Genomic DNA, 26,523 nt, shown 5'->3' with positions numbered 1-26,523 from the left:
TTGCAAATTTTTTATAAATTTTTTCGCAATAATTCAATTATTTTCAAAAACAATAAAATTTTTTACAGATATTAAATTATTTTCATAAATAATAAAATTCTTATTAGGAATTCAATTATCTTTATAAATAATAAAATTCTTCACAAAAAAAAATATTATTTTCAAAAATTTTAATAAAATTCGTGGCAAAAATCCAATTATTTTCAAAAATTTTCCTCAATTTCTAAATGAAATCTTTGGAAAAAAAGAATTTTTCATACTTTAATTAATAATTCTGTAGAACTAATTGTTTTGAACAATATTTTAATTTCAATTCTGTTGAAATTAGTTGAATTTCTTTTAATGTATTTAATATTATTTCAGAAATTTTGACCCACTTCTTCGAAAGAATTCAATTATGTTAATTAATCTCAAAATTCTTTCCAGAAATTCAATTATTTTCAGGAATTTTAATAAATTTCTTTGCAAAATTTGATTATTTTCATAAATAACAATATTCATCAAAAGAATTAAATTATTTTTTAAAAGTAATAAAATTCTTCGGAGGAATTCAATTATCTTTTATTTATATAATAACATTCTTCTCCGGAATTCAATTATTTTAATAAAATTCTTGGCAAATAATAAATAATAAAATTTTCCAAAAGAATTCAATTATTTAAAAAAGGTTTTGATAAAATTCTACTCAAACATTTAATTATTTTCATAAATAATAAAAATCTTTTTAGGAATTCAATTATTTTCATATAAATACTTATTAGAACTCATTGCAAAATTTCAATTATTTTTAATACAAATTCAATCAAATTCCTCGAAAATTGTTATAATTCTTAAAAATGTTATTAAAATTCGTCCAAAGAATTCAATTATTTCATAATTCGTTGAGAACATTCTTTATGAGAATTAAATTTTAAGAAACATTCAATTATTCAATAAATAATTTATTTTGGTACATAATAATTGAATTCTCGTAGAATTTTCTAATAAAAGTTGATTTTTTAGATTTTTCGGTTTTTAAAAACGCTTCGGTCTTCAGCTTCATTAATTTTTCAAAAGAATTCAATTATTTAAAAGAAATGTAATAAAATTCTACTAAAAAAAATTCATTATTTTCGTAAATAATAACCATTTCACAAGAATTCAATTATTTACAAATTTTTTTTAAATTTCTTCCCATTAATTCAATTATTTTTATAAATAATAAAACTCATCGCTAAATTTCAATTATTTTTATTAAAATTTGTCGAAAGGATTAAATTTTCTAAAACATTGAATTATTCAATAAATTATTTATTTTTGTATTCAAATAATTGAATTTCGAATTAAAATCTTCGAAATTTGGAATTTTTCATAATTTTAACTAACAATTCTACAGAATTAATTTTTTTTTCAAGTTATTTGAAGTTTTTATTTTCTAATTTATATTTAATTGAAGAATTTTCGAATAATCGAAATTTCGTAAAATTTAATTATATAAACAAATAGATTTGGAAATTTTCAACGAACTTTTTCAAAAAATTATTAAAAATAATTGAATTTAAATGATGGAAATAATTTCGAAGAAGTTAGAGTAACAATATTCTTATATAAGATAATAATAATCACTCCGAGTCGAAGACTCGGAGTGATCGCTTTCTTCATGTTTTTTTAATAATATTCTTAGAAGTTATTAAATTTCTAAAAGGTTTGAATTTGAAATTTTTAAAAATCTTAATTCCCTATGGAAGAACAATAATGATTAAATATTTCTATAAAAAAGAAGTTATTGATGTTTTGGAATAAAAACAAAATTAAATTTTTGTGTCTAGTTTTTTTTAATTTTTTATAATTTTTGTGATCGTTCTATTAAATAGCAAAATTCAGACAAACGAAAGAATGAAATGAATAAAATTTGTTAAAATAAAAGTTTTAGAATGAATGACAATTGTAATTTTTCGCGTGACAATAAACATTTATTTTGCCTTTATTTTTAATGACAGATGATTACTTCGAGTTAAGAAAGAAAAAAAAATTATTTTCCGTTCGATTTCTGTATTGTTAAAATAAAGAAAGAAAGAAAGAACGAAAGAGAACAAAAAAATACACGAAAATGTTAATTTCGAGTTCTCTCGTACCACTCGGTGCTTTTCTCATAAAAAACTGTATTACAGACCTAATAACGGTAAATTCCACAAACCGAAAACAAATACTGTCTGCATACATTGCAACAAGTCTAGTAACAGCTCTTAGAACTCTCGTTAGTCGTTAGTTTCATAAACTATTTTCCACTTTTTTTTCCCTCCGCAGATATAAGGATAAATACTAATTTAAATATACACACACACATATATATTCGAAGAAGGAAAAACAAATAATATATATTGCATTAAGATACAACGTGTGATGTGAAAATATTCGCTAATTATACTAATTAGGACTGCGCCTAATTAACCGTATACGAACAAAGTGAAATAATTATTTGCGCGCCTTTGAAATGAATTCAAGAAAATGTAGATTAAGAATTAAAAAAAAATAGAATTCAACTAGGAAAAATAAATTTCGTAGGTGCTTTGAACCCACGTATAATTTGTGTCCAGACAACTTTATACCAGGTTTTCTACATATATAAGATATAGGATTAGAATTTAAATTCTAATTTAAATGCGGGTCTTACATTTCTGGTTGAATCAGGGTGTGGGCGATAAGTGGGTATATCGGTCAGTGGTTACTCGACTGCATCGAGGAAAGTGTTTTTTTTTCACTCGAGAAACTGGTTTTGATACTCGTCAAATTTTTTTTTCTTCTTTTTCTTTTTGCAAATTGTAAATCTTGCTTGAAAACAGATACCTGTGTACATATGTATGGATATTTTTCATTCCGATTTCTTGATAGACTGCAATCTCGTTTTCAGTAATTTAATAATTTATAATAACAATCATAATAAAGTATACACGAATAAATTACAATTAATAAATAAATAAATTTTAAATATAAATGAGTTCTGAACTTCTAGAAAAACGAGCAGAGTTGACACACAGGTCAGGGAATTTTATCAAAAATACTGAAATTGTCCAGCAGAAAAGATTTAATTTAATTTTCAATTCTTTCTATTTTTATTAAAGGTGGAAGAATTTAACAATCTTTCTATTTTTATTTTATTTATTTATTTATTTATTTACACGGGCCAATAAATTATGTAAATTTGAAATTGAATTTATTTTAAACAATTTAGTTCTTGAAAAAATATCGAAAAATTATTTATGAATTAATTGCGAATAATTTTTTTTTAATTCAAAAATCAATGTAAGAATATGAACAAAAAGTTTTGAACGTTCAAATGAACGAAATATTTTGTATTAAAAATATTTTCATAGATTACTAATTAGAATTAAAATTAAAAACTCAAATTTTACATTTAGAAAGTTTATAATTAATTCGTTTGATAGTGACGCAAAATTTTAATAATAAAAATTTAATTTGACGAAGAAATAAATAAATTTCGTTCATTTGAACGTTCAAAAACTTTAAGGTCATGTAAGAATTGAACTATTTTAAATTCAATTTTGATAAAATTCGTTCAAAAAAATTCGCTAAATTTCCATTAATTTAATACATATAATAAAATTTTTCGCAGGAATTCAATTATTTTCAAATATTTTTTCAATTATATTTTATAATTTTAATAAAATTTCTCGAATCAAAGAATTCAATTATTTTCAATTCAAATTGAATTCCTCAAAAGAAATAAATTAATATTTTCAACAAAATTTTCATGAATTTCTTCAATACAATTCAATTATTTTCAAAAAATGTAATAAAATTCTTTCACAAGAGATTTATTAATTATTTTTAATTTTATTTTATTTCAATTCCTCGAAAAAATTCATTTATTTTTAATGACATTTAATAAAATTGTATTTAAGATTTAAATTATTTTCAATACAATAATTTAAATTCAATTTGTCGAAAAAATTTGCAAAAACTGCATAATTTGAATACCTACATAATAAAATTTTTCGCTGGAATTCAATTATTTTTATTTTTAAAACAAATTCTTGAAAGAATTGAATTATTTACAAAAACTTTACCTAAATTCTTTAAAAAAAAATTCTTTTTTTTTCTTTATAAGAAATCAATTATTTTCAATACAATTTTAATTAACTTTCTCAAAAAAATCCAATTATTTTTAATTCAATTTTAATTGAATTTCTCAAAAGAATTTAATAATAGTTTTATATTTTCATAAAATACTTTAAAAGGATTAAATTATTTTCAATACAATTTTTATTCAATTCGTCGAAAAAAAATCGATTATTTTTCATGAAATTTAATAAAATTGTATATGAGAATTAAATTATATTTTCAATTCAATTTCAATTAAATTCGTAGAAAAAATTCTTCAAAATTCAATTATTTTAATTTTTTTAATAAAATTCTTCGTAGGAATTCAATTATTTTTATTTTTTTTTATAAAATTCTTCGTAGGAATTCAATTATTTTTATTTTTTTTATAAAATTCTTCGTAGGAATTAAATTATTTTTATTTTTTCAATAAAATTCTTCGCGGGAATTCAGTTATTTTAATTTTTTTTAATAAAATTGATTGAAGGAATTCAATTATTTTTATTTTTTCAATAAAATGCTTCGCGGGAATTCAGTAATTTTTTTTTTTTTTTAATAAAATTGTTTGAAACAATTCAAATATTTTTTTTTTTTTTTAAATTCTTCGCGAGAATTCAATTATTTTTAACATAATTTTAATAAAATTTCTTAAAAGAATTCAATTATTTATATAAAATGCTTCATAATAAATTGAATTGTTTTCTTTTAAAATTTTAATTGAATTCCTCAAAAGAATTGAAATATTTTCACAAAATTTCCATTACATATTTCAAATTAATTAAATTATTTTCAGAAATTTACATAAAAATCTTTGTAAAAATTAAATTATTTTCAAAAATTTAAATAAAATTCTTTTTAAAAATTAAATTATTTCATATTTAAAATTATAAAAAGTTACAAAAATTACCAAAAGTTATCAAAAATGTTAGCTCTTAAAATTTTTTTAATTTAATTGAAAAATTCTCAATTCATTGAAATTTCATGAAATTGAATTGAAAACAAGTAAATAATTGAATTTTTCAGGAATGATGTCAAAATTTTTTTTTTTTAAATAATTGAATTAGAAACAAATTTTAGTTAAAATTTCTAGAAAATTATTGAATTTCAAAGGATTTGAAATTTGAAATTTTTTAAAATCTTAATTCCAGTGAAAATATAATAATGATTAAATATTTATTTTAAAAAAACTGTTGATGTTCTGAATAATTTTAGAATTAAGGATATTCAAAAATAAACGTATTACAAACATTTTTTGTGTATCTAATTAGTTTTAAAGTTAATGAAAATATTCTTTAGGGTTCAGAATAAAAATTTATATTTAAAGATTTTTTAGTGTCAAAATTTTGTCTGGAAAATCATTGAAAAGTCAGGAAAAATTAGAATCAAATTTTTGTAGTAACGAAATAAATATTTTAAAAAATTAGTAATAAAAAGCGTAAATGAAATTTAATTAATTTATATTTCTTTACAAAAAAAATATTTTCTCAACGATTTTTGAAAGAAAATTTTTCAATTGTTTTCGCCTGGGATTTTTCTTTCTTTTCGCATAGTCCTTGATCATAAGCGCTATGAACTTAACCGACGTAATTTTATTTTATTTTTTGTTTTTATTTTAGTATTGTTTTAATTAAGAGAGACGGTAAAATTGAAAGTTGTACGTTTAGAGGCAGTAAAGTTAAAATAATAGATTTCGTAAGCAAAAGAAGAAAATATACGTGGATCTTGAGGAGAAGGAGGAAGAAAGAAATGGACCGTAAAGCGAAAAGTAGAGGCGATTCTTGTGAGTATAAAGAACAAAAAAAAAAGAGAAACGAAAGAAAGAAAGAAAGAGAAGTAAAAATTAAACGAGGTAAACGGATTGTTGGCCTTGAAGTTGTCTCGTTTCCAGACTCACAGTCGTACCCGCTTGACCCTTCTCATTGAAAAAAGAAAACGATAAGTAGAGTGGTTTTTATCATCGTATATATATACACACCATATACAATTTTCAACTCCGATCACCTTCACAGTAAGGCGAGCAACTGAAAATAAAAGTTTCCTGGAAATAACTCGATCGTTCACCTAAAAGTCACAAACATGAAAACAATAAAAAAATTCATTTTATTTTAAATTAGTTTATTGCGAATTTTCTTCTCTTTTTCCTCTTTTGAGAAATAGTAAATAGTACAATTTTTTTCGAGAGCAGAGATTAAATATAAATTTTGTTAAAATTAATTTTTTGAAAGAGAGAAATTTTGACGAAAATTACTATTCTCCTTTTTGGATATTAACTTCGGTGTAATGTTTAATCGTGATCTATCCGCTCCACTTCGAATGGTTCACCACGAGTTTCATCTTCTCCGATTTCATCAGTTGGATTACCAAGTGCATCCAGCATCTGTTCACCTCTCATGAGACGGTATCGATTGTCCAGATGAATTGCCGGTTTAATGTCCTGAATTTTTAGCAACTGAAAATAGAAAAAACTTTATTAATTCGCAATTCTATTTTCAAGTGACTATTTTTCGATAATTAGAGACTAAAATTTTGTTGCAAAAATTCTGAACGTCCAAATGGAGAAAATAAATAAGTTATTAAAAGTTATTACACTTTTATTAAAAGTTACTATACTTTTATTAAAAGTATAATAAGTTATAAAAATAGTAAAAGTAGTAAATTGTGTAAATTAAACATTTAGGAAGTTTATAAATTAGTTTTCAATACATTGACGAAATATTTTAATATTATTATATAACTAAAATCGAATTTTTAAATAAGTGAATAAATTTTGTTCATTTGGACGTTCAAAATGTTGAGGACATAAAATTTTACGTTCTCAAATATTCTATATACTAACTACCGTGCAAGTTTTCGATGGGTATAATATTTTTGTTTATTTATGTAATATAGAGGTGATAACATTGAGGTTTTTAGGCCTTTTTGGCACTATTTTCACCTCATGCAACTGTTTAGCTACTATTTTTAAGAATAAGTTACTATTTACACTTATTTCTTTTAAAAATGTTACTAATGGAACAGTTTTAAAACAGAGATTTTAAAAATCAATTTATTTATACTTTCGTTGCAGATACGTTATTTTCTATTAATTTATAAAAAAATTTAGGAAAAAACGAATAAATATTTTCTAAATTTGAATTAGTTGAATTGCCTCATAAACTATGAAAATGCAAAGAATTTTAATACAAAACCTTCAACTTTTTCTATTTCTGACAATAATTTCTTTTTAACTAACTTAATTTTTCAAGAACTATCATGAAATTATGAATTATAAATTATTTAATGAATAATTTTTACAATTTTCATAAATACTAGATTGATAGAAGAATTTCAGTTAAAAATACTAAAAAAAAAATTGAATTTTGGAAAAGTTACAAATGATTCAGAAATTTTTCGCTAAATTTCAATTATGTTAAAAAATAAAACGAAAATTCTCGTCAAAATTTCAATTATTTTAATAAATAATAAAATTCTTCTTCGAAATTCAATTATTTTTAAAAATTATAAATAAATTTCTTCGAAATAATTCAATTATTTTAAAGTAATAAAATTTTCACACTAATTCAATTATTTAAAATACAAAATTTCATAAAATCTTTCGAAAAATATGAATTATTCAAAAAGATTTTTATAAAATTCGTCGCAAGAATTCAATTATTTAAAACAAAATAATAAAATTCTTCACAGAAATTCAGTTATTTTTCCAAACTCGAATAAAATTCGTTTAAAGAATTAAATTATTTTCAAAAGTAATAAAATTCTTCGCAGAAATTCAATTGTGTTCAAAAATTAAAAAAAAAAATTCTTATCTAAATTTCAAGTTTCTTTATAAATAATAAAATTCTTTTCCGAAATTCAATTATTTTAGAAAAATTCTAAAAAAATTCTTCCCAGAAATCAAATTATGTTTAAATTTTACAAAAATTCTCGTGAAAAAAAAAAAAAAAAAAAAAAAATTCTCGTGTTTTCGTGAACATTTCAATTATCTTTATAAATAATAACATTTTTCTCCAAAATTCAATTATTTTCAAAACTTTTAATAAAATTCTTGGCAGAATTTCACTTATTTTTGATACAATTTTAATCAAATTCCTCGAATTTTTGTGAGAAATTTTCCTACTTGTAAAAATAATTGAATTCTTGCGCAGGATTTTATGAGGATTTTTGTAAATAATTAACTTTTTATTGAAAAATTTTATGATAATTTAAATTATCACAAAACATAAAGAAGGCGATCAGATTAATTTTATTCATTTTTCTGTCTTATTCTGTGTAGAGATAAAACATTAATTTTTAGCAATTTCATTTCCTTTTTGGTCTAATTAGTTAAAATTTTTACTAATTCAAATTTAAAGAATAAGATTTACGATAATATTATTGCAAAAACATTTGGAAATAAATTTCTTTTACACAATTTTGCGTTGGGAAATTTTTTCTATTTAAAAATCTAACATTTTTTATAACTTTTTTTAATTTTTGTAACTTTTTACAACTGGGAATCAGAGATAATTTATCTTTAACATCGAATTTTATTAAAATTATTTAAAAATAATTGAATTCTTTTGTATTATTTTATGGAAATTTTGTAAAAATAATTAAATTCTTTTGAGGAATTTAGTTATAAAATTGCAAAGAAAATAATTTAATTCTGTCGAGAAATTTTACTAAAATTGAATTCTGAATAATTTTATAAAGGTTTTAAAAATAATTGAAATTCTTTCGAGAAATTTTATTAAAATTGTTTTGAAAATAAATGAATTCTTACGAAGAATTTTATAATAAAAATGATAAAAATAATTGAACTCCTCGGAAGAATTTTATTGAAAAAAAAAAATAAAAATAATAAAGTTCCTGCGAAGAATTTATTTTAAAACATAAAAATAATTGAATGTTTGCAAATTTTTTCGATTTTTTTTTATATGAAACTGAAATAATTACCAATGTTTTCGTTAACGCAAAAAGTGAAAATTTTTTTAAGAACAAGAAGACTGTCAAACTGTCAAATCTATTGGAAATTTATTTTTGAATAATTTTTTTCAGATCATTAAATTTTTGAAATATATAATTAAAAAGTTTTAAAATAATTAAATTTTTTCCAAATTTTATTAGAAATTCTTGTATTCAAAAAATATTTTGAAAAATTTAATTTTGATGAATTTTTGCATAGCAAATTTTGCAAATGATTTGATTCTCGAAAAATTTTAATGACAAATCTTTAAAATTAAAATTTAATAATGAAAATTAATAAAAATTAACTTCTCAAAAATGATATTAAAATGTTTTTTAAAAAAGAAATTATTTGAATTTTTTTCATTATAATTTTTTTAAATGCAATTGTTTTCAATATTAATAAATATGTAATTACATATTTATGACATTTTTACCAAAGAATCAGCAGAAATTACTATTTAGTAGTAAAATTTACTAATTCAAAAGCAAAAAGTCAGTCACTAATTTGAATTAGTAAAAACCTTTACTAATTCAAATTTAGAGTTTGCTTCAAATACTAAAATTATTGGTTCAAATATACAATTTACTTGATTTAAATAAAAATTGTTTGATTCAAGTAAATATTTATTTTATAAACAGACAAGTAATCTGATATTTATTTAGATATTCATTATTTTTGCTTAAAATTTAAATTATTTATAACTTATAAGTAATTGCGGCCTCTAAGAAAAAGAGTCCATTTCTTTAAAAGTTCGGCGTACAAAAACTAGAGGTATTTTTTAAAAAAAAGTTTATTTTGTTGTTACCCGTGTGGAAAATGAAAATTGGTCCTAGCCAGGTCCTACCTATTTTGCCCTGTTAATAGCTTGGTCCTAGGTTGGCAGTGTAGGTTGGACCAACAATGGGTGGTGATGCGATTCTAGCCTGGTCCTAACTTGGGAGCCTAGTTAGGACCAGTTTATGGGTCCATTTTAGGACCTAGAAAGGACCATCTCAGACCGTATTTTCTATTTCATTATAATTTTAATTAGTTAATAATATTTGTTAAAGAAATAACCTAAATTATTAATAATAAGTATTAGTTTTAATTAATTATAATTTTTTTCAATTAAGTGATGACCAAAAGCGAATTCATAAATAATGTTAGTATATGTAGAGATTAATATATATTCCTCTAATATATACATTAAAAATTATAAAAAAATTAGAAATTTGTTAATTAAATTATTTTACAGTATATATAATCATTAAATTGCATACTTATACGAATACAATGCAGAAAAATCGGAATAAACGCAAACCTAAGAAGTAAATAAAATCTAACGCACGCGGGAATCGAACCTACGACCTACGGACTACGAGACTAACGCCCTAACCACTATGCTAATGAAACTAGTTGAGATCAAAATTTTTATTGTCAGTGACTTGTGGACTTGCTTTTGATGATTCAATATAGTAATTATTGACACTAATACACAATAATAAATAAAAAAATAGTTTAACAACAACAATAATAATAAAATAATATCCAAATATAAAAATTCAAAAATTAATATTTTTATATTATATCAAGAAAAAAAATATCTATACATTTTCGTTAAAAACAGGTTTTTCATTGTTCTCAATCATTTTTAACATATTAATTTCTTGGTCTAAAAAAATATTCGTCTTTTGGACTTGGAAATTTTTCCTAATTAATTAAGCGGGTGATCCACTTTTTAAAAAAATGTCAAAAAAATTTATGTTAAAAACACGTTTTTCATTATTCTAAATCATTTTAAGCATTAATTTTTTGTTGCAAAAATTTTTTTAGACTTGGACTTAGAAATTTTTGCTAATGAAACTAGGAAGCCCAGGTAGGTCCTGGGTTGGACCTGGGTGGGTCAGCCCACATTCGAATTGCAATATCTCTTAGTGTTTAGCACCAACTTAAACGAAACTTAAAATCAGCGAACGAAATTAGAAATATATTTTACTAATGATAATTATATTGCAGTCTGTATCTGTTTAAATAAATAAATAAATTTTGCTGTTTTATTAACTTTTGTAACAAATTACTTAAAAATTTGCAGTTTTTTATCTAACTTCGCGATTATTACACTTGAGTAGTGAAATATGAAGATAATTTATAATTTTAACAATTCAGCATTTGTTTAAACAAAAAATTGTTGTTATTTATTAATTCTTGAGACAATAAAGCGTCTAGACACTTGTAGTCTTTTTAAATTTTGCAATTAACTAATCTGAGAATTTACTTATTGCAAAATTAGAAAAAACTGCTAGTTTCTAGGTTGATTGTGTAAAAAGTTAGTAAATAACAATTATTTGTTTAAACAATTGCTGAATTAATAAATTAATAAATTAACTTTATTTTATAGTATTTGTATAATTTTCTGATTTATGTCAAACAATAAATTGTTTAAACAAATATGATTATCAATTAATTTTATAAATATTAATTGAGAATATTTATCAATTTTTACATGTTTTTCATGTATCAATTTTGACACTTTATTTTCCTAAAAAATTTTCTAAGTCATAACTGGATCTCCTAGCTAGTACCAAGTTAGGACCAGCCTAGGATATATAAAAAGGGGTTGCCAAGTTAGGTCTAAGCTAGGGCCAATAATCATTTTAGGCATAGCATGGTGATTTCTACACGGGTAATGATAATTTAATTTTAAATTTTTTGTAAAATTGTATTTTCCATGCTTTAGCATTCAATATTTTGTTCCAAGGAAAATAGCAAAGCAAGAGAGAATTTTGGAAATTTAGTGTGAAAATTCTGTTACGCAAAGACAAATCAATGACGCTGCCGCATTTAATGGATCTGTACTTGTCATCATCGACAATGCAGGAACAAGCATGAGAGGGTTGTATGTGCCTTCTTATGACATAAGCCGCTTACGTGCTATCTTCTTCGTTGAAGAGGATCTTTCGAGAAATTCTGACACACACATACACACCTCTTTTGCATATTGAACTCGTGTTACATTAAACGAAAATTGCAGTAAAGCTTTTCAACAATATTTTCATATTTTACGCTTTTATAAACTTTAAAAGGACAAGTCCTTGGCTCAAGAGCGAGAATTTTTAAAAATTCTCACAAGATTTACGTACAAATCGAGAAGATACAAACTTTACAGAGATTGTACATTTTTTTCTTTTTTAAACAATACATCAGAAGTTAATATTTTTTCTCGATTCATTTCAATTCATTTTTGAGTAAAGAATAAAAGTTGGGAAAATTGCGTCAATTTTCAGAATATACGGTTTTTTGCAACAAAAAAAAAAAAAACAGTCAGGGATTTTTTTATTAAAAGTAGTGGAAAAAATTAAATTTTTAGAATTCATAATAAAATTCTGAATTTTTATCCTTTTTGTTGACAAAATAGGAATTTTAAAAAAATTCTTTGCAAAATTCAATTTGTCCTTTTTGTTTGCCTCATAAACTGTAAAACTACCGCACGGATTCTAATACAAAACCTTCAAAATTCTTCACAAAAATTCAATTATTTTCATAAATAACAATATTCATCACAAGAACTCAATTATTTTTAAAAGTAATAAAATTCTTCGAAGAAATTCTTTTTTTTTTTAATTTTAATAAAATTCTTGGCAAAATTTAAATTATTTAAAAAAATTTTCTTCAATTCAATGATTTTCAATTTCTACTATATTTTAATATGTTTTCCAAAAGAATTCAATTATATTTTTAAAAAAATTTAATAAAATTCTACCCAAACAATTCATTATTTTCATAAATTTTATGAAAATTACACAGGAATTCAATTATTTTCAAATTTTTTTATAAATTTCTTAGCGAAAATTCAATTAATTTTATAAATAATAAAATTTTTTATAGGGATTTAATTATTTTCATAAATAAAAAAATTCTTTTTAGGAATTCAATTATTTTCTTCGCAGAATTCCAAATATTTTTAGAACAATTTTAAATAAATTCCTCGTAAAATGTAATTTTATTCTTAAAAATTTTATAAAAACTTGACGAAAGAATTGAATTTTAAGAAACATTCAATTATTCAATAAAATAATAAAATACGTTGCAAAAATTCAATTATTTTCATAAATAAGTTTTAATTCGTCGCAGGAAATCAATTATTTTCGAAAATTTTTCAGTAATTCTGCAAAAGAATTTAATTTTCTTGATAGACAACAAAATTCTCCCCATAAAATCAATTATTTTAAGGAATTTTAATAAAATTCTTTTAAAAAATTTAATTATTTTGATAAATTTTAGAATTCATAACATGAATTCAATTTTTTTGGAAAGTAATAAAATACTTTGCAGAAATTAAATTATTTTCAAAATTTTTTAAAAATTCTCGTCAAGAATTCAATTATCTTTATAAATAGTTAGTGAAATTCATCTCAAGAAATTAATTATTTTCAAAAATTGTTAATAAAATTCTTCGTAAAAATTAAATTTTAAGAAACATTCAATTATTGAATAAATTATGTATTTTTGTATTTAAATAATATTGAATTCTCGTAGAATTTTCTAATAAAAATTGATTTAAAAATGAATTTCGGTTAAAATTTTTGATAATTATAAATAAATAAATGAATAAATAATAATTTAATATTAAAAGCATTATAGCATCAATTTTTAGAAATAATTGAATTTTGAAAACGTTTCAAATTAAAATCTTTGAAAATTTGAATTATCATACTTTCGACTAACAATTCTGTAGAATTAATTTTTTTTGAAAAAGTTTGATTGGATTTTTTTTTTTGAAATTTTTTTAAGTTTTTAATTTTCTAATGTATATTTAATTGAAACATTTCCGAATAATCGAAATTTCGTAAAATTGAATTTTAAACAATTGACAATTTTATAAATTCTTATTTATAAATAGTGTTATACTTTTTTTCGACAGTGTTGAATAATAATTTATTTAATATTGATTAACAGAAGTAATTTAGTAGAATTATTTATTAAAAATCATTAGTTACTTTAATTGTTTGATAATAAAGTATTTTCTTTTTGTTTCAGGTGAGTTGAAAAACATGTTTTCTATCGAGTTTATTTCGTAAGTAAATATTAATAATTACCTAAATATATATTATAAATAAAATATAATTATCAAAGGAATAATTAAAAAAATCGTTTATTATCGAAAAATTGATATAATTAATTTCACTTGAAAGAGAATATCGAAAAATATATTTGTTTTGCAAAAATTCATTTCAAATATTTACTTGGTTTTTTAAAAAATTTTAAAATTAAAATATGAAGCTGAAGCCCGCAAAGTTTTTTAATAACGAAAACAAACAAAAAATATAGCGAAAATTTATTTTATTTTTGCTTCAAATTTACATTATTTTTGAATCCATAAAGTAACAATTAATTTTTAAAAGTTTACGCACATGAAAATTAGAGTTTAACTTGAAAAACATTTTTTAATTTTTTGTTTTTAAAAACGTTAAGTTCATAAGGTTTTGAACGTTACTAACTTATTAATTTTTTTACTAACAAAAATTTCGATATTTTACTTTGTAAATTTTTAAATTAATATTTTCAAATGAATATTTTACGTGGAAATAATTGAATATTACTAAAAAAAAATCGATAAAATCTGATTAGAATTTTAATTGCAGTGTGAAACTATTTTCAGCGAAATTTATTTCCTTTGAAAATTATACACATTGCTCTCTTGGTGTCAGATAAAATCATTTACATGAAGATAAAAACGAAATCCAAGCTAAAGCAAGTGGTAGGCAAGTGTCTGTTTATATGTACACATATATATGTACATATAGTGACAGTCTCTTCCTCTAGAGAAATATTTAATATCTGCGAAAACGATATTGCAGAGAAAATTGTTGCCTTATTCTAAGGACATGTTAAGGTAAATGTTTTTATTTCGCTCACTTTACGCGAAACACACATATATGTGTACACACTACATTTTACACAATATTTTTCTCTTTATTTATTATGTATAGAAAATTATATTTTTATTACTTTTTTTTATAACGTGAGTAGTTTTATAATATTTATACGAATATTGCATAAATATTGCACATATAAATATTACGGGAAAGGTGGATAAAATAACTTTTTTGCTTTTAAATTTAGTTTGAATTTTATTAAAAAACAGCAAAAAACAATTTTTTTAAATGCTTTTATTTACTTTCAACTATTTAATGATTTTTGGTTTCTTTTTTTACTTTATTAGTAAAATTGAATTTCTATTATTAAAAAAATACAAATTAAAAAAAAAGAAAAAATACCGCTGTTCAAAATTTTGATAACAAATTTATATTATAACTACAGGGTTGTCACAGGTCAGAGAAAAGTCAGGGATTTTTAGTAAAAGTACTGGAAAAAATTGAATATTTAAAATTCCTAAGAAAACTCTTGAATGAATTCAATTAGAAATGTGGATTTTAGTCAAAACACTTAAAAAAATTGAATTTTGAAGAAGTTACAAATATAATTGTAGAAATTCAATTATTTTCAAAAGTAATAAAATTATTCGCAACAATTCAATTATGATCAACAATTTTTAAAAATTCTCGTTAAAATTTCAATTATCTTTAGAAATAATTAAATTCTTCTCCGAAATTTAATTACATTCAAAAATTGTAATAAAATTCTTGACATTTCAATAATTTTCAAAAATTTTCCTCAATTCAATGATTTTTAAAATCATTAAAATTTTTAAAATTTTCCAAAAGAATTCAATTATTTAAAAAAAAATTTAATAAATTTCTACACAAACCTTTGATTATTTTCACAAAATAATAAAAATTTCACAGTCATTCAATTATTTACAAATTTTATATAAATTTCTTAGCCATAATTCAATTATTTTCATTACTAATAAAATTCTTTTTAGGACTACAATTATTTTCATAAATAATAAAATTTATGGCAGAATTTTGATTATTTTTAATACAATTTTATTCGAATTCCTCGAAAAATGTAATTATTCATAAAAATTTTATTAACATTCATCAAAAGAATTCAATTATTTAAAAATTTGTTAATAAAATTTTTTATGAGAATTTATTTTTAAGAAGTAATCAATAATTATTGAATAAATTATTTATTTTTCCATTTAAATAATTGAATTTTCGTAGAATTTTCTAATCAAAACTGATTTCAAAATTAATTTTTTTGAAATTTTAGATAATAATAATAATTGAATATTAAAAGCATTGGAGCATGAATTTTTAGAAAAAATTAAATTTTGAAAAGGTTTCAAATTAAAATCTTGAAAAATCTGAATTTTTCATACTTTTCAACTAATAATTCTGTAGAATTAATTTTTTTTAAAAAGTTCTCGTCAAAATTTCAATTATTATCTTTTCAAATAATAAAATTCTTCTAACAAATTCAATTGTTTTCAAAAATTTTAATAAAATTCTTGTCAAAATTTCAATTATCTTTAGAAGTAAATAATTAAATTCTTCTCCGAAATTCAATTATTTTCAGATATTTTAATAAAATTCTTGGCAAAATTTCAATTATTTTCAAAAATTTTTCTGAATTCAATGATTTTTAATAGGTATCTACTATTCTAGTAAAATTTTCCAAAAGAATTCAATTATTTAAAAAAAAATTTAATAAAATTCTACACAAACCTTTAATTTTTTCAAAAAATAATAAAAATTTCCCAGGAATTTCATTATTTACAAATTTTTTTTATAAATATCTTCACAATCATTCAATTATTTTCATAAATAATAAAATTGTTACAGGGATTGAATTATTTTGTTAAATAATAAAATTCTTATTAGGAATTTAATTATTTACAAATTTTTTTTAAAAATTTTTTCGCAATAATTAAGTTATTTTTATAAATTAAAAAAGTGTTCACAGGAATTTAATTATTTAAAAATTTGTTTGATAAAATTCTTTATGAGAATTCAATTTTAACAAAAATTCAATTATTCAAAAAATTATTTATTTTTTAATTTAAATAATTGAATTTTCGTAGAATTTTCCAATAAAAATTGATTTAAAAATGAATTTCCGAATAATCGATTTATTATTTATGAAAATAATTGAATTCTTGCAACGAATTTTATTACATTTTTTTTAAGGGCATTTGAACCTTGATGACGTTACAGATTATGCAAAGCATGTGTGACGTCATCAAGGTTCAAATGCCCTTAAATAACTGAATTCTTTTGAGAAATTTGACTACTTTTAAAATCTTGCGAAGGATTTTATAAGAATTTTTGTTAATAAAAACATTTTTTTTTTTTAAATTTTATGGTAATCTAAATTATTATTATAAAACATGTAGAAATCGATTATTTCGAGTCGAAGACTCGGAGAGGTCGATATCTTTATGTTTTACAATAAAAAAATTTTGATAAGTTGTTAATTTCAAAAGGTTGAATTTGAATGTTTTGAAATATTTTAATTTCTATAGAAAAATAATAATGATTAAATGTTTATTTAAAAAAGAAGTTATTGTTGTTTTGCGAATAATTATACAAATAAAAAAATTTGTAAATAAATGTAATAAAAAATATTTTTGAGTGTCTAATAATTTTTAGAGTGAAACATATATTCTTTAGCGTTAGGGTTTGGAAAATTTTGTCTGGAAATCAGGGAAAAGTCAGAGAAAAACAAAATTAATTATTTGTGGCAACCCTGAACTAAAAATGAAAGTCAGTCTCTGATTCATAGTTTAAGATTTTACTCTCATTTTACTAGTTTTCTAATTACAGTTTTACATTTACTTTTAATGATTCACATTTGGAGATTATTTTTTATTATCGTAAATTGAAAGTAAAAAATGAAATAATGAAAATAAATATAGGTAATAATGAAAAATTTTTCATTTCAATTACTCAGGTAATTGAATAGACATTTCGTTAATTTTCACATATTTATCGAATTTATTATAAACAATTTTGCAATCATAACACATTTTCTAAAATGAAATTAAATATTTAACATATTTAACATATTTTACATTTCTGTACATTTAATAAAATATAGTATTCAAAATAACATTGAGAATAATAATAGAGTATTAAAAATATCCTTTAGAATGATAATAATAAAGAAGTATTTTTCATTTATTACAAGAGTCGTAAGGAAAAACTTTATTTTTGATTAAATTCCCTCTTTAAGAGTGAATTATTTTATCGCGTATATAAAATATGATAAAATTTATAGACATTAAAAGTTTTTTAATATGTAGAATGACGTTGAATAAAGGGAGTGAAAATTGTGTGATCTAGGGTAGATATAAAACTACGTTGAAACAAAAGAAAAGAAAAGAAAACTAATATCTCTACGTTCTACTTTATTTCTCTTTTTCTCTCCTTCTCGCGCTGTCTTTCTCTTGAATGTGTGTATATATGTACATGAAGACGACGTGTGCCGAGAACATAATAGAATTAACAAATTAGAAGCCTTGAGAAGATACACTGAAACCCCACGAGATCTTTAGAAGCTAAGACTGGTGTAACCCGAAAACGAGGGTCTTCTTGTCATTTTATATAAGGCTTCCCGAACCATTTGTCTCGCGATATATTTGCAAGTTGAATTGTTCCATCTGTTTAGGTGAATCTATTTTCGATATATTGAAAGACGTTATTAGAAAACAAGTTCTTGTTTTTTTTTTTATTTTTTTTCCTCCTTTTATGCTCTTCTAAAGTTTCGAACGTTCTAATTTGTATTTTATTAAAAAATTTATTTAAAAAAAAATTGTGCACAAAATTTTGGAGTCCAAAATCTACTCCTACTACGAGAGAATCAAAAGTACTAGAAAAAATTAAATTTTTAGAATTCATAAGAAAATTTTGAATTTTGGACTCTTTTTTGTTTGACTCATAAACTATGAAATTAACACGAATTCTGTTTCTAATACAAAACCTTCCATTTTTTTCATTTCTGACAAAAAAAAATTTTTTTTAAATAACTTATAATTCTTGAAGAACTATCATAATATTATTACTTAGAAATTATTTAATGAATAATTTTACTTCAATATTTCAATATCTACTATTTTAATAAACTTTTATCAAAAGAATTCTATTATTCAAAAAAATTTTAATACAATTCTAATCAAACATTTAATTATTTTTATAAATAATAAAACTCATCGCAGAATTTCAATTATTTTTAATACAATTATTTTAATCGAATTCCTAGAAATATGTTATTATTCTTAAAAATTTTATTAAAATTCATTAAAAAAATTCAATTATATATAAAAATTTTGTTTATAAAATTTTTTACAAGAATTCAATTTTAAGAAACATTCAAGAACTCAATAAATTGTTTATTTTTGTATTTAAATAATTGAATTTTCCTATAATTTACTAATAAAAATTGATTTAAGAATGAATTTTTGTTAAAATTTTAGATAATAATTGAATGTTAATATAGCATTATATTTATCATGAATTTTTAGAAATAATTAAATTTTGACAAGGTTGAAAATTAAAATCTTCTATGAAATTCAATTATTTTTAAAAATTTTAATAAAATTCTTGGCAAAATTTCAATTATTTTCAAAAATTTTTCTGAATTCAATGATTTTTAATAGGTATCTACTATTCTAGTAAAATTTTCCAAAAGAATTCAATTATTTAAAAAAAAATTTAATAAAATTCTACACAAACCTTTAATTTTTTCAAAAAATAATAAAAATTTCCCAGGAATTTCATTATTTACAAATTTTTTTTATAAATTTCTTCACAATCATTCGATTATTTTTATAAATAATAAAATTTTTACGGGGATTCAATTATTTTCACAAATAATAAAACTCATCGCAGAATTTCAATTATTTTCAATACAATTTTAATCGAATTCCTCGAAATATGTTGTTATTCTTAAAAATTTTATTAAAAATTCTTCGAAAGAATTTAATTAATATTTAAAAATTTTGTTTATAAAATTCTTTATGGGAGTTCAATTCCAAGAAACATTCAATTATTCAATAAATAATTTATTTTTGTATTTAAATAATTATTGAATTCTCGTAGAATTTTAAAATACCTAAAATTGATTAAAAATGAATTTTTGTTAAAATTTTAGATAATAATTGAATATTAATAGCATTGTATCATGAATTTTTAGAAATAATTGAATTTTGACAAGGTTGCAAATTAAAAGCTTCTACTAAGTTCAATTATTTTTAAAAATTTTAATAAAATTCTTTGCAAAGTTTCAATTATTTTCAATATCTACTATTTTAATAAAATTTTCTAAAGAATTCAATTGTTTAAAAAAAAATTTCAATACAATTCCACGCAAACATTTAATTATTTCCATAAATAATAAAAATTTCACAGGAATTCAAATTGTTTACAAATTTTTTATGAATTTCTTCGCAATAATCTAATTATTTGAAGAAATAAAAATATTTTTTACTAATTCTGAAATATTAAATATTCTTCTAAATAATAAAATGCTTATTAGGAATTCAATATTTTCATAAATAATAAAAATCATTGCTGAATTTCAATTATTTTTAATACATTTTTTATCAAATTCTTCGAAAAATGTTTAATTATGCTTAGAAGTTTGTTGATAAAATTCTTTATGAGAATTTAATTTTAAGAAACATTGAAATATTTAATAAATTATTTATTTTTTGTATTTAAATAATTGAATTCTCGTAGAATTTTAAAATACCAAAAATTGATTTATAAATTAATTTTAGTTAAAATTTTAGAACATAATTGATATTCGTATAAGTTGTTGAATTTCAAAAATGTTTGAATTTAAAATTTTTGAAAATCTTAATTCTTATGGAAAAATAATAATTATTAAATATTTATTTAAAAAAGAAGTTACTAGTGTTTTCGAATAATTTTTTTTTAAAGAAATTCATAAGTAAATGTAATAGAAAATTTTCTTGAGTATCTAATCATTTTTAGAGTGTATCAGAATATTCTTTAGGGTCAAGGAAAAATTCAAAATTTTGTCTGGAAATCAGAGAAGAGTCAGGGAACGTTTTGAACGTTCAAATAAACGAATTTTTTTTTTTCATATTATATATTTCCCAATAATATTGGAAAATAATATTAATATTTTTAATATATAGAAAAAAAATATTATGCAATAAATTTCAAACTAAACGAAGTAATAAAAAAAATTTCGTTTATTTCAACGTTCAGAAAATTAGGGAAATCTTTTATTGTTTTTTTCTTTTTAATGCAAAGTAGAATCCGGAGAAGTAATTTACATCCAGGAAACTGTTGTCTCAGAGCGGTGTAAATTTTTTTTTTTATTCTTGAAAATAAATTTTCTTTGAAAAATAATTTGTACTTGTTTGAAAATAAACATGATATTTTTAAGTGTATAGTAAAAATATGTTCTCTGTGCAAAGAGAAGTGAAAATAAAAATAAATTCGTTTGTCACGGAATTAAATAACTATTTCTTCAAGTAAAAATATTATTTAGTACAATTATGATTTTTGTTTAAAAAAATTTTTTTTTATTAAGTGAATATTTTTTAGCTCTCTCTAGTAAAAATACAAATTTTAATTACAAAAAAATAAATGAATTTTGTTTATTTGAACTTCTAGAAATAAATAAAGTTTTAAACTAAATCTGAATGAGTTAAATTTTAAATTTGTTTGAATTAGTGATTGACTTTTTGCTGTCAAATTGAATTAATTTACTGATTACTGAAATTTACTGATTCAACAATGGAAAAAAATTCTTCACTGATGAATTATAAATATAGAGAACTGAAAATCAGTAATTTTTTTTCCTTATTAAAAATCAGTTGATTTTTTATTTGAAATTAATTCTTCTATTTTAGTACTACTTGTAAAAGTATAAAATGTCAGTTATTATTTTACTCAGATTCAGTTACTTTTTTTATTTAACTGAAAATCAGTTATTTTATTATTATTTGCAGACTAAAATAGTCAGATAAAATTTTACTTAGAAGCAGTTCCTTTTTTTGATGAAAATAAGTTATTTTATTATTAATTGCAGAAACAATGATGAGTAAGCTAATATTCTGCTGAGAATCATTTACATTTTTTTCAACTGAAAATCAGTTCTCTTTTACTGATTGCAAAAGCAAAGAGTCAGCTTATGTGTTACTGGCAATCAATTACTGTTAATTAATTCAAATTGAACGAGTGGATGCGTATATTCCGAATGCCAATAAGATTGGCATGCATTAAATGGAAAATAGTTTCTACTTACACAAAAATTAAAACCAAAAAGTTTAATTTGCATAGTAAACTTGGAAATTATAACAAAATTGTTTAGTGCATTAATGCGATTTTAACTGTAAATATATATTTAAAAAATAATCAGTTAACTTTACTGTCACATTAAAACAACATAATTAGATAATTTTGTGTTCAAAGATGATTGGTAAATTTATAGAGTCAACTAAACAATTAAATTTAAAAATAAAATATTATATTCCAAATAAAAACTTACAGAACTTTCCTTAATTGTTTGGAAATTTTTCAATTGTACACGGAGAGAAAATTATATTAAATTTTGTAAAAGTATTTCACAATTTGGGGAAAAAATGCGACAAAGCGAAATTTTCATATAAAAAATACTAAACTTTAAAAAAACTGATGTGAAATTTAGTAAAATTATATTAAAATTTAATTAAGATTCTTGATATTTCATATAATTGAAAACCTCCACGGAATAACGATCTCCATGTATACTAATTCGAAAATTAATTTAAATATTTTAAAAAAATTAATTTGAAAAAGTTTTTTACTATAATTTTTTCAAAATATTTTACTTTAATAACTTTGAAAAACATGGACAGTTACAATAATTAAAAAAAAAATTGGATTTTTGTATTTAAATAATTGAATTCTCGAAGAACTTTTGGAAAATTATTAAAAATAATTGATTTAAAGATGAAGTTTTATAAAAATTCTTGAAAAACAAAATACCAGATTTTTAGTATAAAAAGCAATTTATTTCGATTTTTATAGTGTAAAAAATAACTATAAACAAATCTTTCAAAAATAATTTTTGAATCATTTTTCTAATTATATTTTCAAAATATGCAATTAAAAAGATTTTGAATTATTTTTTTCAAGTATTTTACTACAATTTTTGAAAATTAACTTTTGAAGAATTTTTATTGCAAATTTCGTGAAAATAATTGAATTCTCAACAATTTTAGTTAAAAATCTTCAAAAGAAGAAAAACTAATTCTTAGAACTGATGTTTTATCATAATTTTTTAAGATTCGATTATCTTCGAATGGAGTAAATTAAAATTTTTGAAAATTTACTTTCTTTGCACTTAACAACTTTTAAAAGAAAACAATTAATCAATAAAAGTTAAAATTATTATAAAAAATTGATTTTTTTTTATTTAAATAATTGAATTCTCGAAATACTTTCAAAAAAATTATTGAAAATAATTGACTTAGAGATGAAGTTTAGTTAAAAATTGTAGAAAATAATTGAATTTTGGAATAAGTTGTAATTGTTAGAAATTATTAAATTTCAAAAGGTTTTAAATTGAATTTTTTTTAATTTTATTTTCAGTGACAAAACGAATAAGTAAATATTTATTTAACAAAATTATTCAAGTTTTGAATTACTGAATTTAGAAATCATTGTAAAGTCAGGGAAATACAAAATAAAATTTTGTGACAAAACTGAATTAAATAAACGACTTTTTCCAATTTTTTTTTCTATTTTTAAACGACTAAAGTAACTTTTTTTTGCTCTTTAAAATCGATCCGACGCCTGAAAAGGCCTTGAATTGAAAATTTTTAATTTTATTTCCTGTGGAAAGAAGAAGAAGTAGAAGTTTTTTCGACTTTTCTAAGGAAATGTGACTTTTTTCGACTTTTTTGTGAAAAAATGCGACTAATCGACTTTTTCGAGATTTTTTTTAGTAAAATGCGACTAATCGACTTTTTTCAAATTTTTCAATTACTTTTCGACTTATATTGTAAACGGCAGAAATCTTTTTTTGTTAACAATATTGTTCACAAAATCATTCTTCTCTTTAGGGGAAAAAAACATAACATATTATTTCGTTTCTTAATATTTTTGTAGGAAATTCTCAATTTTCATAAGGAAATAATTTGCATCATTTCTATTTCTTAATTACAATTGCTTTAATAAAATTTAAAGTTTTTTTTTAAATTAATGAAAAAAAAAATGTTTATAAATTCTATTTGTCAATTAGAAAGTAAAACTTTTAAAATTTTTAGAAAATTGAACGAAAAAGTTTTAGTCAAAAAAATGATCTGTTACATTTATTTACAAATTTCTTTTAAATTTTTCGAAAACATCAATAACTTCTTTTTTAAATAAATATTTAATTATTATTTTTCCATAGGCAATAAAATTCTTCAAAAGATTCAAATTCAAACCTTTTTGAAATTAAACAACTTATAAAAAATTGTTATAAAACATGAAGAAATCGATCACTCCGAGTCTTCGACTCGGAGCAATCGATGTCTTCATGTTTTATTACAATTAAAGATGATCGAATGATAAAATCATTATTTTATATTATATAGACTTATTATAAAAAAAAATTTTTTAAATTATTTTTCATAAAAATAATTGAATTATTGAGAAGAAATTTATAAAACATTATAGTAAGTAATAGAATTTTGCAGAATAATTTTGATATGTACAAAAATAATTGAAATTTTGAGGAGAATTTAAAAGCAATTTCGAAAATAATTGAATTTCTGCGAAGAATTTTCTTACTTTTGAAGATAATTGAATTTTGCAAAGAATTTTATCAGAAATTTTGAAAATAATTAAATTTCCAGGATGAATTTTATTATTTATGAAGATAAATAAAATTTTGACGAGGAATTTAAAAAAAAAATTTTGAAAATAATAGAATTTGTAGGATGAATTTTTTTATTTATAAAGCCAATTGAAATTTTAACAAGAAATTTATTAAAATTTTTGAAAAGAATTGAATGTCGGTTAAGAATTTAATTATTTCTAAACATAATTGAAATTTTGCCAAGAATTTTATTAAAATTTTTGAAAATAATTGAATTTTGGAGAATTCAATTATTTCAGAAAAGAATTTTATTATTTATGAAGATAATTGAAATCTTGAACAGATTTTTTAAAAAATATTTCAAAGTAATTGAATTTTGCAGAAGAATTTTCTTACTTTTGAAGATAATTGAATTTTGTGAAGAATTTTATCGAGAAAATTTGAATTTCTGCGAAGAATTTTATTACTTATGAAAATAATTGAATTTCAGAGAAGAATTTTAATATTTTCAAAGGCAAATGAAATTTTGACAAGAATTTTATTAAAATTTTTTTTAAATAATTGAATTTATGAGAAGAATTTTATTATATATAAAAATAATTTACATTTTAATAGAGAATTTTTAAAAAAATGTTAAAAACCTACCTAATTAAAATTTTGCTTTGAATTTTATTAAATTTTTTTGAATTTGATTAAATTTTATTAAATTTTATTAAATTTTATTCCGGATTGTTTGATATTAAAGTATGTGTTGTCGAGAAATGTGATTTTTTTACGAATTTTGACAATTTCGTGTTTTTCCTTTTTGTCGTTTTTTCTAAAATTCCATGCGACTTTTTTTGCAAATTTTTATGGGACTTTTCGTGACTTTTGTTGTGAATTTATGCGACTAAAGCGACTTTTTTTTTAGTCTTAAATTCGATTCGAGCCCTGAATAATTGAACGTTTAATAACAGTTGGAAATTTGAAAAAAAATTTTAAATATCCAATTTTGTTAACATAAAAAGTAAAAAAGTGTCTCTATTCTATATAAAATTTAGTAAAAATCTTTTTATTTAAATTTAAAAATTTTTCTATATAAAATTTAGTAAAAATCTTTTTATTTAAATTTAAAAATTTTTCTATATAAAATTTAGTAAAAATCTTTTTATTTAAATTAAAAAATTTTGTTGTGAAGCTCTTGATAATTACCCGAAAACTTGTTTTATTCACCAGTCTACCTTGTAAATTTAAATTTATTCTTTATTTTTTATTCTTCGTGCATTGCGGAAAATAACCCTCGCGGCTGTAATGGGGAATAAAATTTAAAAAAAAAAATTTCTTTAGACGGCTATTCTTTGTTCTTTGGTTTACTGCATATATATGGGAAAGCTGTAAAAGGAAAATTATGGTTCAGGAGTGATTATATATATATAGGGTGATTTTGCCCTCGTACACGCACGATTATAAGAAAGTTTTCGCGCGAACCTTGACGGAGTCTGTGCGAATTAAACGTGAATCGTGCTTATATATACACAGATATATACGAACAAGTTTTAGCGACTTCAATTCACGAGTGAAGTTGTGACAATTAGGTTTGGTCGGCCTCTATTCTATTCTGTTTGCTTTGTGCTTTGAATCCGGTTTGGAGAGAGAGAGAGAGAGAGTGAGAGAGAGAGAATGAGTGAACGCGCGTGCAGTATTGATTTCGGCTATGATTTTACAAAGATGAAGCTCCAACCAAGAACCATAGATGGCTGCACTGTACTCCCCATTTTATGGACAAA

General features: G+C 20.9%; 2 protein-coding genes across 5 annotated transcripts in view; one reads left to right on the top strand and one right to left on the bottom strand.

Annotated features, from left to right (window-relative positions):
* Nucleotides 1–26,523, top strand: part of LOC122502733 (RNA-binding protein Musashi homolog 2) — a 309,565-nt gene that overhangs the window by 217,558 nt on the left and 65,484 nt on the right. The window lies entirely within an intron of this gene.
* LOC122502742 overlaps nt 5,802–26,523 on the bottom strand; it is a 143,006-nt gene continuing 122,284 nt past the window's right edge. For both annotated transcript variants that reach the window (XM_043612933.1, XM_043612932.1), the window contains exon 6: nt 5,802–6,550. In XM_043612933.1, coding sequence (XP_043468868.1) covers nt 6,386–6,550 — 165 coding nt within the window. In that variant the 3' untranslated portion in view covers nt 5,802–6,385. The remainder of the gene's footprint in view (nt 6,551–26,523) is intronic.

This window comes from Leptopilina heterotoma, unplaced genomic scaffold (assembly GCF_015476425.1).
Source record: "Leptopilina heterotoma isolate Lh14 unplaced genomic scaffold, ASM1547642v1 Lhet_237, whole genome shotgun sequence".
In the NCBI taxonomy this organism is placed as follows: Eukaryota; Metazoa; Arthropoda; class Insecta; order Hymenoptera; family Figitidae; genus Leptopilina; species Leptopilina heterotoma.
Note: the sequence above shows the minus strand (reverse complement) of the source record. Positions and strands in the feature narration are given on the sequence as shown.